Source organism: Myxine glutinosa, chromosome 14, assembly GCF_964187855.1.
Source record: "Myxine glutinosa chromosome 14, kmMyxGlut1.1, whole genome shotgun sequence".
NCBI lineage: Eukaryota > Metazoa > Chordata > Myxini > Myxiniformes > Myxinidae > Myxine > Myxine glutinosa.
In genome coordinates, this window is record NC_136274.1 from 35776487 (window position 1) to 35790241 (window position 13755).

Below are 13755 nucleotides of genomic sequence, written 5' to 3' on the forward strand. Positions count from 1 at the left end.
ATGATAGGCCGATTGTCCTCCTCCTGCGTCTAGTTTCCTTGTGTAACTGATTCGGCTTCATTCACAGTTTTGTACTCTGGCAGAGGAGCACTTTGCACCTGCATGTGTCACCAAAAAGCAAAATATGCTTGGACAAAATAATCGCAAAAATGTCATATTGCTCAAATTTGTATACCCACCTGTTGAGATGTCTGCAAAGGTACTGATGCGGCTATGAAGGTTAACATCTGGATTGTAGATGTTGACTTCTGTGACAATGACTGCTGTATGGGAATCCAACCAACCAGTTTCATTCAAGTGTTTCACCATACGCTGCACATGGGTACGATTATCTCCGAGATGTGCTGTGTAAGCTCCACGCCCATAATTGACATTTTCTGTTTGAAAAGACACAATTTGAAACAAAGTAGTGGAATATCCTATACGAGTATAAGACAACTTAGTGCTTTGCAAAGTTGCAGATTACTGTAATTTTTTGTGTTGGTGACCTTTCAATATGGTATAGAACTGTGAAGCTTACCCATCACAAAAAAGGGATTGATGGAGGTCTGCTCAATAGGCCGTGGCTGCCAGGCCTCGTACCCTGAGGAGGTATTGGAGCTCTCGTAATGTGTCCATCCCTCTGAGTACTTGTTGGTGTCCTGTTGCCATTTCAGCATTCCCTGGATGCATCCTTTTTCAATGATTGCTTTTTTGCAGGATAGTTGAACTGTGGGCAACACTGAGAAGTATTGAAAGGTAATTAGAAGAAATATAGATGCATAAAAAGGAGGTTCCCTCATGCACGCTAAGCGAGAAGAGGGGTTAAGCAATTGCTTCACTTCTGTCTGTGTCTACAAATGTCATTTTATGATTGAGGAATAACTTAATTTAAATTGAATGTTATATTTTGAAAATGAATCGGAAAACAAACCTCTTGTTTAACCGTACTTTAGCTCTGAACAGGAGCGAGATAATTATTTTACTCTGCCTGTCTGGCAGTAAACCAAAATTGATAAATAGCCCTGAGTGGGCTGACGGTCATCTCTTAAGGTTGCAATTGCTGATTTGGAGGGGACCACCCTGGGACGCCCCCTGATATGAAATCGAAAAATCTAAGACCGAGTGGACCATCGAGTAGAAGGGCTGTATCGGATTTCAGAGCAATCAGTTGGTAAATAAGGGACGAGACGGGATCTGGGCTTTTAGGGGGTAACCCCCCACTGGGAGCCCCCATGGTTCGAAATCGAAAAATTGAAGCCCGGCCGATTGTGTGGGCTATGCTCTTGTATTCACGTTTCAAGTTTCAGAAAAATCAGCCATTTTATAAGGGAGGAAAAATCAAAAATAGCAAAATGTTAACGGACGACCCGACAGATGGACAGACGAACAGACATCCAGCCACCCATTTTGTAAGTTCATCTCTGAGAATCGAGACAAGATGACCGAAAATCATTTTGCAACTTGAAAAAACGCCCTATCCTATGGAGGTGTGAATGAAGATGACAGTGCAGAAGGAGGAGACCAACCTTGCTTACATAAATCCACTTAGTTATAAGCGTTGCTAACATGAATTTTTCAGATTTCACTCCAGATTTCAATATTTATTTCGTGTTTGGGATCCGATCCTAAAATCCCAATCTATATTTGATTATATGCTTTAATTAGTCTGTGAGAGTACATAGTGTTTCCAAGCCCAGGGCGAAACAAAATGGCGGCCTAAGAACCCAGCGATGTCACAAAGGGCTGACCAAGTTGGTGGACCGCCATTTTGGTAAGGCTTATTTTGGCTTTTGTTATGAGCACCCCGTTAATCATCTTCAAAGAGGGTGTTTCAGCACACCCAAACACCCAGTTTTCATGCAAAGTTTCACTCCCTTGGAGTTTGAGAAGTATGCATGCAAAGTTTTGGGCCTGTACACACACATACACACAGGAGACACACACACTGACACACTTTGCCTTTTATTATTACAGATATAATAACTGAAGTACCCAGCTTTGCCTGCAGTGGAGGTGGGGGGGGGGGGGGGGGAGGGGCGGAGGGGGTAGAGGAGGCGGAGAGGTGGAAGGGAAAGAGGAGGAGAGGAGGAAGACAAATTTACCTGTGCAAAGAGTGCTTAAACCTCAGCGTTTCCCTGGTCAAAAAGGGAATTGTAATACCCTCTGCCACCACCACCAGTTGGTGCTGCACGGAACACATTTACGTAGAGAATTTATGCCCCCGCCCCTCCCACTTCCGTCTCCACACCCGCTCATGGGGTCGGGTCAAAATGAAACGTTCCATCGTACAGTCATGTGATGATGCAGCACACTGTGATTGGTTGTCACGTAAGCAATCATAAAGTGCCACACCCGCAGGACTATAAAATAACAAGCGGCAGTACCATTGTAGTCTGGTGAATGCTGGTCCTCAGCGAGTGAAGGAAAGATCATGTGAAAAGTGTGTCAAAAAATCAGTCTTAGCTAGTTACGCAATGTGGCAGTTTGTAGCCTAACTTCATGGTTTCTGCAGGTACTGTGTGAAGGACTCTGGAGGATATGCCGTACTGGTGCTGAACGGTCAAGGACGAAAACCAAAACTCATGTTAAGTAACTCGGGGTGTGTTCGCCACTTGGAAGACCCACAGAGATCTGGATCTAGATCCAGATCCTATAATTTTTTCAAGTGATTCTTCATCATTGAGAGAAGCATCGGCCACAGACATGCAGACAAAAGACAGACACTAAATTGCATATCCGGTTTGCTTTACCTGGGGATTTTCGAATTTGCATGATTCTTATCGTGCCAATTCGGCGTGAGTGCAGATCCCTCATTAGAGGCAGTTTTGAGGATTTTTGGCCATAAGTCTCATTGTGCTTTTCCGGGAAAAAGTTTGGCAAAACAGATTTCTCGATCCAGGACCAGTAACTTTGAGTAGTGTTCACCTGCAGGAGAGGGAATAGAAAACATGGTGGGATGTACAAATATATTCATAATATTGCATCAAGGGGAAAAAGGTTTAAGTTGTATCATGGGATGTTTTTTGTGCCGTAGCCAAATAGCCAATTCCATGAATAAAAAAAACACTTTCAGGCTGAATTTGACTGGAAATGAGGAAAGAAATGCTCAGACCACCACCATCTCTTATCTTCCCCCATCCAAAACCTTGATCTTTTCTACCCCCGCTAATTCACCCCAGATACACTTTTTTGAAATTCCAACCTCTTTCCTGGAAGTCCGTCCTTGCAGTGTCCATATGTTGTATACCTCTCCCACCTCCCCCCAAGCCCTCTCCCTCCCACAGTTCTCTTGATGTACCTGCTCTCAAATGTTGTGTTTGTGTCCTTCCCCCTCTCTCCCCATCTTGTCTACCGCTCCCCTTATTTTGTGTTTTATGTGTCGGTTTGACTTTTTGTGTGATTAATGTTAGCTCTTTCACGAGCCTCGATCTTGTATACAAAAAAAAACAACAAAAAAAAAACATGTTATTGTGATCTACCATAAACTCCCTTTCTACATGGGGTTCAAATAAAAAAACAAATCCAGTATGTCACTCTGATGCTTTGCAGATGGGACATAGCTTATTTTTGTACACCGCTCCATTCCTATTTCACCTCTAGGCGCTACATGACGTAAGCGCCGGGCACCGAAGGGGGCCCGGCGATATGGTGCGCTGAAAGGGAGTACTCAGTTTTCACTCCATTTGTTATTTGCAAACTCGAAGATTTTTCAAGTATATTGGTTGGTCTTATGTGTTATTCTGTCTGGTTGACTGTCTGTCAATCACCTACAGGTCACAATTTTAAACCAATCTTCACAAAACTTCAACAGATGGTAGAGTTGGTCATAAGGAAGAAGCCTATAGATTTTGGGGGTCAAAGGTCATCTTGAGGGCAAATTTCTAAAGTTGTCATTTTTCATCAGATTTACTTGACAATTGAACAGCATGTGTATATATTGAGTCACTAACTTGGTGAAGCAACTATTTTTGAGGTCAAAAAGTCAGTCAACTCATGGTCAAACTTCCAAAATCATCAATTTTCATCTGAAAAATAATCAATTTTCATCCGATTAACTTGAAAGTTAAACAGCAATTGCATTGTGCATCACTGAATTGGGAAAGCAACTATTTTGATATCAAAAGGTCAAAGGTCAACTCAAGGTCAAACTTCTAAAATCATCCATTTTCATCTGAACAATCGTCAGTTTTGTTTTTTTGTTTTTTTTTGTATACAAAATTGAGGCTCGTCTAAGAGCTAAAACATTGAACATGAAAACATGCACAGACACATAAAACATACAATGAAGGGAGCAGGAGACAAGAGGGGGAGAGAGGGAAGCACAACAACAGTAGAGAACAAGGATGTCGGTAGATGTGTGGAAGGGGGAGGGTTGGGGGAGGAGTGAGGGGTACACGGTATAAAGCAAATGAACACGAGGAATTTCAGGAAAGAAGTTGGGGATTGAAAGTGGTGGATTTGGGGTGTTTTAACGGGGGTAGAAAAGATCAAGCTTTTGGATGGGGGAAGATAAGAGATGGTGGTGAACAGCTGTTTTAAAGACCTGGAGGGAGGAGAGGGATTGAAGAGAGTGTGCGAGATTGTTCCAGAGGTGGGAAAAAAAGGAATGAAAGAGTGAAGGTGAGCAGAGAGTCTTGAGTTTGGCAGTTTCACCAGAAGAGGGTTGTTGGCAGATCTTGTGCATCCTGCAGGAAGGGGCAGAGCACATACAGAACAGGGGGAGCAAGGCCGGAGAGGAGTCAGTGGAAGACAGAAAGACTAACAACCTGCCTGTGATGAGAGAGAGAAAGGCCCTCAGAATCAGCTTCATCGCGGGAGATACCATTGATTCTGAATGCTTTGGTTTCACCCGCGTGAGGCCGAGCTAGGTGTGAGGCAGGAGCACCAGCCCAAAGGGGAGAGCAGTATTCCATTGAGCTGTGGGTGAAAGCCTTGTATGTGGTGAGGAACTCAGGTGTGCCAAGGAAGGACTTTGCATGATGGAGGATGCCCAGTCGGCGACTGGCTTTGGAGGCCAGATTGGAAATGTGGTTTTCCCAGGAAAGATCATGGCAGATAGTGAGACCCAAAAGCTTGAGTGACAGAACGTCCTTGAGCGGATTGTTGAGAAAGTAGATGGGAGGGTTGTGCAGACGGTCTTTTCGGAGAGACAAAGTGAGAGTGTGAGATTTGTGAGGATTGAAAGACATGTTCCACTTGTTTGACCAGTTTGTGATATTGTCCAGGTCTGTAGAGAGTGAGGAGGCTGCTGTCTGCGGATCTGAGGGGTGAGATATGGAGCGGCAGTTAGTGGAGTCATCAGCAAAGCGATAGAGAGGATTTTCGAGTGAGTCCGAGAGATCATTAATGAAGACCAGAAAGAGCACAGGGCCCAGAACACTGCCTTGGGGAACTCCAGCCTGAACAGGAAGGGAAGATGAGGGAATTCCATTCAGGGCCACACATTGACTGCGAATAGAGAGGAAGTCTGCAAGTCATGCATGGAGGTTTCCTTGGACACCATAGGAGGAGAGTTTGGTGAGCAGGGCTGGGTGCCAGACCATATCGAAGGCACCAGATATGTCAAGACAGCTCTGATTTCCTGTTTGGCATTGAGGACCTCCATCCATTGTTGAGACAGCAGAAGCAGTCTATGCAGTGTAGAATGACCTGGTCTGAATCCAAATTGATGATCCGAGATCAAGGCATTGGAGAGAGGAAGGATTTGATGTCGGAAGCGATGATGGATTCCATGACCTTGCTGATTATTGGGAGCAGGCTGATTGGTCTGTAGTTGCAAGGATTTGTTTTTGCACCTTTTTTATGTAAAGCGGTGATGTTGTCTGATTTCCAAGCTGATAGCAGATGACCTTGAGCAAAAGAGAGGGTGAAGAGATCAGAGAGAGTGTGAGATATAGCAGCAGAGCAGGATTTTAGGACCCATGGGCTGATGCTGTCTGGTCCAGTTGCGGAATGAGAGTCGAGGTTTGACAAACTTCTCCACCTTGTCAGGGAAGAAGGACACAGAGTCCAGGAGCAGCTGGGTTCGACTGGGTAAGGTGTGAACAGAGAGAGATGGGTTTGGGACACAAGATTTTGAGGCAAACACAGAGTTGATGCATTCAACTTTTTCACGTGCAGAGTCAGCTGTGTAGCCATTTGAGGTAAGGGAGGGGATGGAGGGGGAACAAACACCAGAAACAGATTTGACCAGACGCCACCACGATTTGGAGGAGGGAGACAGGTTTGAGAGTTCAGTCTTGAGAGTAGAGATGGTGTTTCCTGGCTCTCCTGAGGGTAGACACACACTCGTTACGAGCTTTTTTAAAGGAATGGAGATTACCTTCTGTTGGATTAGCCTTTGAAGAGGCGAAGGCAAGTTTTATCAAGGCAATCGCCTCAACACAAGATTCATTGTACCATGGACAGGCGTAAGGGTATGACAACTGAAGGCGAGATGGGATAAATCTGTGCATGAGAGAGAGAGAGAGAGCAATTTTCTTTGGAAGAATTCCTCGGATAAATTGATGTCAGAGGCAGTAGAGATGGGAGATCAGTCCAGGTGATTTATGGCTGCTTGAAGACCGTGCCAGCCGGCCTGAGTGAAATGGCACTCGTCGACGCTGAGGAGGCTCTCTGAGAATGGCCAGAGAGATGTCCACTTTAACAAGCACATGATCAGAAGAACCGATTTGAGCAGAAGAAGAACAACAGACATTTGCAGGGAAGTTAGTCATAACCAAGTCAAGAAGTGGATGCTCCCTTGACTGAGATCTGGGTCGGGAAATTGACAGATTGTGTCAGTTCCAGTTGGTCGCAGAAATCCTTTGCTGAGGTGCCATGGCTGGTGAGAGAGGAACCCACACCCAGCCATCTGGCATGATGACAGTTGAAGTCGCCACATGTGAGGAGGAGAGAGTTGGGATGAGTTGATAGAAGTTGGTCCATGTTGTCAGACAGTGAAATGTAAACGGAGTCATCACTGTTTGGTGGACGGTACAACACACATATGAACAAAAGGTGGGAGCGAAGGGGAAGCCGAAGGGGAGTACCCAGAGGTACTCCTGGGGGTGAGGTGGAGAGAGCGCAGTGCAAGGAGAGTGAGGAAGAGAGGTTTTGATAAAGATAGCCACCCCACCACCAGGACGAGGAGCAGGCCTATCATACCGGAGGAGGGAGTAACCAGGAAGAGATATTAAGGAATCAGAAACATTTTGAAAGGGAATTTTCATCCTATTAACCTGAATATTAAAGAGCAATTGCATTGTACATTACAGAATTGCGAAACCAATTATTTTGGGGTCAAAAGGTCAACTCAAGGTCAAACTTCTAATATCAATTTTCATCTGAAAAATCATCAATTTTAATCCGATTGGCCTGAGCTTTGATTAAGCTCGTCATTTATTATCTCAATAAAATGGATAATTTGATGTATCCATGCCAAATTTGTATTTTGGGAAGGGGTGGATTTTGCAATATCATGCTCTGCATGACATCTTCTTGTTTGTGTGTTTGTGCGGGCGATATCTCAGCCATCCTTTGAGCGAGGAAGCTGAAATTTTGACACGACAGTGACCAAGTGATTTGGCTATAAAAGATATTTTTGATTTATTGTTGAATAAATTAATCGTTTAATTATTTAATTTATTGGATTATTTAATTATTTAATTTATTTTCAAAGAGTTACAGCTTCAGATAAAACACTGGTGGTTTAGGTATATTATCAGCCAATTGATTTTAGAAATCATTTATTTTACGATTTTTATTTATTTATTTTAATTACGCAATGAATCAAGCAATTATTGTAACCTCTCCCTCCCAATGCCTCTCTATGTGCTGCACGGGAGCCTCAGCGGGCTCCGCAGCCGCGCTAGAGGATGTTATTTATTTGACATGGGGGCGGTGTACTTGGAATGTAGCTCTACTTGTTTCTTACTCGAGTTAAGTCGTGAAGGTCATGTTGGGCAAGAGACCCTGAAATTTTATCCTGGATTACTCAGAATCACCCATTTCCAGTCAATTTGTGTGGGTGATTAAAAATATGCGATAGTTGAGTTGTTTGTTCATCTCATGCATTTTGAGCAAGCAAAATTAAGTCTGTACAATATCGGCAACTTAACTGGCCGATATTGCACAGACCTCCTTTTGTTTTCACATATTTTGAACACGTACCTTCTCAAAGGCAGAAATAAAATTCTTCTTCATAACTTTGTGCACCAGGAAAGAATTTGTCTCCACTTGACCATAACACATGAGCAGGAGTAAAGTCACAAAGATTGCACAAAAGGCCAAATCGTGTCTCAGGTTCCTTTCGTGTTTTTCCCTTGCTATTCTCTTCTCAAGTTCTTCAGGAGTGAAGGTTGGAATAATGGCATCTTTAAATACAGGCATCTTCGTTTCATCTGCGGACGACATTTCACACAAGGATACACAAGGAACTTTTGTGCAGGAGGACTCCACTCGGCCCATAATGCCTGAGTTTCACCAACGGCCCAGTATCCGTCACCCATCCACACGGAAGCTACCGACAAGTCCTGCCGATATCCCCATATCCCTCTATCTCCAATGCATCCAGGTACCTATATAATTCTCATTCAAACTTACCCACTACATCCATTGCCACTAACTTTCTGAGGAGACCATTCCAACATTCCATGCATTAACCATTCTCCAACTGGAAGACCCCTGCCTTAAAACTGTCCTAACTCTCAAAACACATTTGACTGCAATGAACACATGGTTTGTAAAGTTGTAATTCACATATTTCGCACATTAGACATGTTTATTTACGAGCTCTAATGGTCAAGAAAAAACAGACAAGTATATCTGTATAAAGAAGAAAATTTCATATTTCTTACAGGTAATTTCTCCAGCGTGATTCTCCAGGTTTTTATTCAATTCTTCTTTCATACTCTTCATCATATCGTGTCCAGAATTCGTGTCGTTTTTGAAAATTTTTAGAAGTGAAAGCATCAAAACCTTTGGAATAACACACAATGGCATACTGATACATATCCAATATGAATTTCTGCAATAACAACCTGTTTCCTTGAAATAACAAAAAAAACAAGAAAAAGAGCAATCAGAAATTGCAAACCCTCGCCAGGATGTATTTTCAGTGGTTTTTAAGGCTTTTGTGTTAAAACAAATATGGCGCCCGAACCACGTGACCGATGACGTCATCATTATTTTTTTTCTAAACTGCTTTATTCCTAGATTATGCTGAAGAAATTTCATCTTGATCGGATAAAGTTTTGTACTCGTCGAATTATGACGTCATAATGGAGGCACCTATGACATCATCATTAACATATTTTATTCCCCATGGAGAGTTATTTACAATGAGCCATGTCTCAATTTTTTCTATTCAGCATTTTCGGAGATATCGAGGTGCAAAGGTTTTTGATTTTTCCAAGATGGCAGCCGAACCACGTGACCTATGACGTCATAATTATCATTAAAAAATTATACAGGTGGAGTTGCACATATGGTGAAAATTTCCTGTCAATCGGACCAACTGTTGCAGAGAAAATCATATTTATTCTGTGCGGACAAACAGACAGACAAACAAATGAAAAATCGGTCAGAGACCGAGGACTTGCCGGAATGTACTTTTTTATCGGCCATTTTGGACAAATATGGCGGCCGAACCAAATGACCGATGACGTCATCTTTATTTGTTTTCTAAACTAATTTATTCCAAGATTATGCTCAAGAAATTTCATCTTGATCGGATTAAGTTTTGTACTTGTCGAATTATGACGTCATAATGGAGGCACCTATGACATCATCATTAACATATTTTATTCCCCATGGAGACTTCTTTACAATGAGCCATGTCTCAATTTTTTCTATTCAGCACTTTCGGAGATATAGAGGTGCAAAGTTTTTCGGTTTTCCCAAGATGGCGGCCAAACCATGTGACCGATGACGTCATCATTAACATATTTTATTCCCCATGGAGAGTTCTTTACAATGAGCCATGTCTATTCTTTCTATTCAGCACTTTCGGAGATATAGAGGTGCAAAGTTTTTCGGTTTTTCCAAGATGGCGGCCGAACCACGTGACCGATGACGTCGTCATTAATTTTTTTCTCCACAAGTTCATGCCGACATGGCGCTCAAGAAATTGCATCTCGATTGGATGAAGTTTAGTACTTGTCGAATTATCGAATTATGACGTCATAATGGAGGCCTGGGGCCGAGAGAGTTAAAAATTGGGCACAGTCTATTCCAGGACAAGACAAATATGTGTGTAAAGTATGGCGATTCTACGTGCAACGGTGTAGCCATAGTACTGTGCACAAACAGACAGACAGACAAACAGACAAACAAACGGACTCAAATGCAATACCCTCTCCTCTGGCGAGGGTAACTATAAAATCATCCTCAATGATATATACCATAACCCCCGAGATGTACCTTTAATGACCAAAAAAAAGCCCAAAAACTTTCATCTTATGTTCCTGGATGCAAATGTGCAATTTTGCCAAGTGAACTTTTCTGTTGGACAGTCTGCAATGGATGGTTACCTTCGTGGGTTGGATGAGGAGCAGCGAGATGACAAAGGAACTGAAAAAGCGAAGGAGCCAGCGGTTTGCTTTCTCTGGACCCCACTCCATGCTGTAAAGAATCACAAAAAAGCCTGAAGTGATAATGGTGAGGATCAAGATGGTCCACGCGATGTAGATTGTCCAGTGCGGCAGGTACCCTGAACTTAACTCCGGACTACTATGTTTTGGTCTCTGTCTTCGAAAGATCTGCACAACTAGCAAGCTTACAGGGATTTCCATAAGGGAACTGGCGATTATGATGAAGATGTCACCAGGAGTGAATGGTCCTATCTTCAGTGTGTCTGGTGTTGCAGTTTCAAACCACATTGCATTGGTGATCATCATGAGAAAGAGGAGTAGGAAGCAGCAAGCCAGGCGCTGTAAACTGGTGAATGGATTCCTTGTAGATTGTAGGAATATGGAGGACCTGTAAGGACAGAATAGAATCACTGGTCTCCCAAAAAACATTGACATGTCTCTTATCAAACTTTCATGTAAGACTCTTGGAGTTGGTTATACATATATAATTTGCTGGGCAAGCACATTGGAGACCGCCAATGAAGTATCTCTCCTCCAGGATGGTGCAGAGTTTGCACGCTTCCCCCAGATCTGTCTCGTCTGAGTTTGATTCTCGGCCCGACTGAACTGTCAAATTGGCAGAATGTTGCATAAGTTATTGTGCCATCCCTCGAGTGTACGGGGACCCGTCCACTGGCATTAATTGGTGGATGTTAAAGTTCCCACGGTGTTTTTAGCTTATCTGGAATTTGAATTTCAGATAAGGTATTGTCATCGTGCACCGTCCGCCCGTCGCCTATGTTGACTTTTCTGGCCAAACTGCTGGGCTGATCCGGCTGAAATGTGGCAGCAAGGTTACGCTCCTGACTGGTAATAGGGATGCAAAGCTCGTTCCGGTCACTTGACCGGAAGTGTGTCAAAATGGTGGACTTGGAAAATTCCTTCAAAAGTCTTTTTCTCCAGACCCACCAGTCAGAATGCTACTAAATTTGAGTTACAACATTTGGTCAGGGTAGGAATATTAAATTGTGGAGGTCATGTCAATCACGTGACTGGAGGTTTGTCAAAATGGCGGATTTAGTCCATTTTTTGGAGAATCCATTTTTTTAATTTTTCTTTTCCATCATATTTTGGAAATAAGGAATGTGGGGAGGATTGAGGGATAGGGGAGGACACATGGAGTAGACAACATTAATACAGAAGCAGAAAGGAAAGGAAAAACTGGAAATTTGGAAAGAGGTGGGCCTGGAGATGGTTAATGGGGTTAAAAAAGATCAGAGTTTTAGATGGGGGATGATCTGAAACTCTTGATCGCGAAGGTCACCATGGGAGATCTTTAAGGTCCACCAACCTAGGTCAAACTTGCTAGCAGACGGGACGCCCAGTTTTCCGTACATCCGATGAATGGCACACGCACATTGAAGAATCGCCTTTCCTGCCAGGACTGGGATGACAGTTTTCGCTGGGTCGAGATGTGAAGGCGAGTGAGTGTACTTCTAATCTATCCTGTCAACTCTCGTTTACGCATATTGATAGAAAGACACCAACTGAAGACCGTATTAAAAAAAAAAAAAACGAGAAGTCTTCAAGTTCCGAAACAAGACAAAACAACCTCACCATAGATGGGCATCTGAGAAGTTGTTTTTTGTCTCCGCTGAGAACTGTCTCTTTTTATCGCACAGTATTGTTTCATCAGCTGTCTTGGCTATTGCAGACGTCCTCTCGTGTTCATATCCCAACCACACGTTGAAAATGAAGTGAAAACTGGAAGAGAAATGGCAGTTCCACATATGTGTCATTTCAAATTTCACGAAGCATTTTCATCACTCTTTTTAGTTGAGAACAAATTGCCAAACCTCCATACCCATTCACAAACAGGTAATACTAGAAGGGTACTTGGTAGAGAACATACCTCTGCCAGGCTGAGCAGTTTACGTTTTGTATCCCACTGATAGGTAGATCTGGATCTGGACCTGAAACAAAATCTAATGGGCTTGATCTTGTCACTTACCAAACCCATCCACCATGTTTTGTCATAAGTCGTCCACAACTTTTTGAAATATCATGACATACATCGTTTTTGGCTTTAGTACTCAATGGTGAAGAATCACTGAATTTTTTTTTTAAGTCTCTTTTTTTAACCCTTTTTAAAACAAGTTTAATGCGGATCCATATTTGGATATTCACCAAAATTAAGTTGATTAAACCTTGTCACATGCACAACCTGTGCACCAGGTTTCGTCGGAATACGTCCACCTTTTGAGATATCGTGCTATATATCATTTTTTGCTCTATCACCCAATGGTGACGAATCACTTAAAAATTCTCAGATCCAGATCCGGATCCATTTCTTCACCAAAATCTAAGCATTTCGTCCTTGTTCCACACACAACCTCTCCACCAAATTTCATCTGAATTCATCCACAACTTTTTCAGATAGCCTGTTCACAAACAAACAAGAAAGACATCGTGCAGAGTACGATACTTGCAAAATCCACCCCCCACTGCCCACCCTGACAAAAATTTGCCATGGAGACATCAAATTTCCCATTTCATTGTTCATGTCCAAGATTTAAATTCACGATCTTAATCAATGCTCAGGTCAATTGTATGAAAATTGATTATTTTTCAGATGAAAATTGATGATTTTAGAAGTTTGACCTTGAGTTGACCTTTGACCTTTTGACCTCAAAAATGTTTGATTTCCCAAATTTAGTGATGCACTATGCAATTGCTGTTTCAAGTTAATAGGATAAAAATTGCCGATTTTTCAGATGAAAATTGATGATTTTATAAGTTTGACCTTGAGTTGACCTTTGACCTTTTGACTTCAAAAATGTTTGATTTCCCAATTCAGTGATTCCCTTTGCCATTGCTGTTTAATTATCAAGTCAATCGGATAAAAATTGCCGATTTTTCAGATGAAAATTGATGATTTTATGTTTGACCTCAAGTTGACCTTTGACCTTTTGACCTCAAAAATAGTTTCCTCAATTTAGTGACTCAATATGCAAATGCTGTTCAAGTTTCAATTGAATGAAAAATGACGATTTTATAAATTTGACCTCATGTGACCTTTGACCTCAAAATCAATAGGCTTCTGAGTTGTGAAGAATCTCCCCACCACCACCCTACCCCCGCCCAACTCCCACTGCCCACCCTCACAAAAAGTTGCCATGGAGATGTCAAATTGTCCATTTCATTATACATGTCGAAGATTTCA

General features: G+C 42.4%; 1 protein-coding gene across 1 annotated transcript in view; it reads right to left on the minus strand.

The window, feature by feature from the left end:
• LOC137439622 (polycystin family receptor for egg jelly-like) overlaps window positions 1–13755 on the minus strand; it is a 100226-nt gene that overhangs the window by 4912 nt on the left and 81559 nt on the right. The window contains exons 16-22 of the mRNA XM_068135554.2: window positions 12150–12296; window positions 10494–10941; window positions 8820–8940; window positions 8134–8363; window positions 2733–2907; window positions 521–721; window positions 180–377 (exon numbers count right to left, since the gene is read on the minus strand). Of these exons, the coding sequence (XP_067991655.2) occupies window positions 180–377; window positions 521–721; window positions 2733–2907; window positions 8134–8363; window positions 8820–8940; window positions 10494–10941; window positions 12150–12296 (1520 nt within the window). The remainder of the gene's footprint in view (window positions 1–179; window positions 378–520; window positions 722–2732; window positions 2908–8133; window positions 8364–8819; window positions 8941–10493; window positions 10942–12149; window positions 12297–13755) is intronic.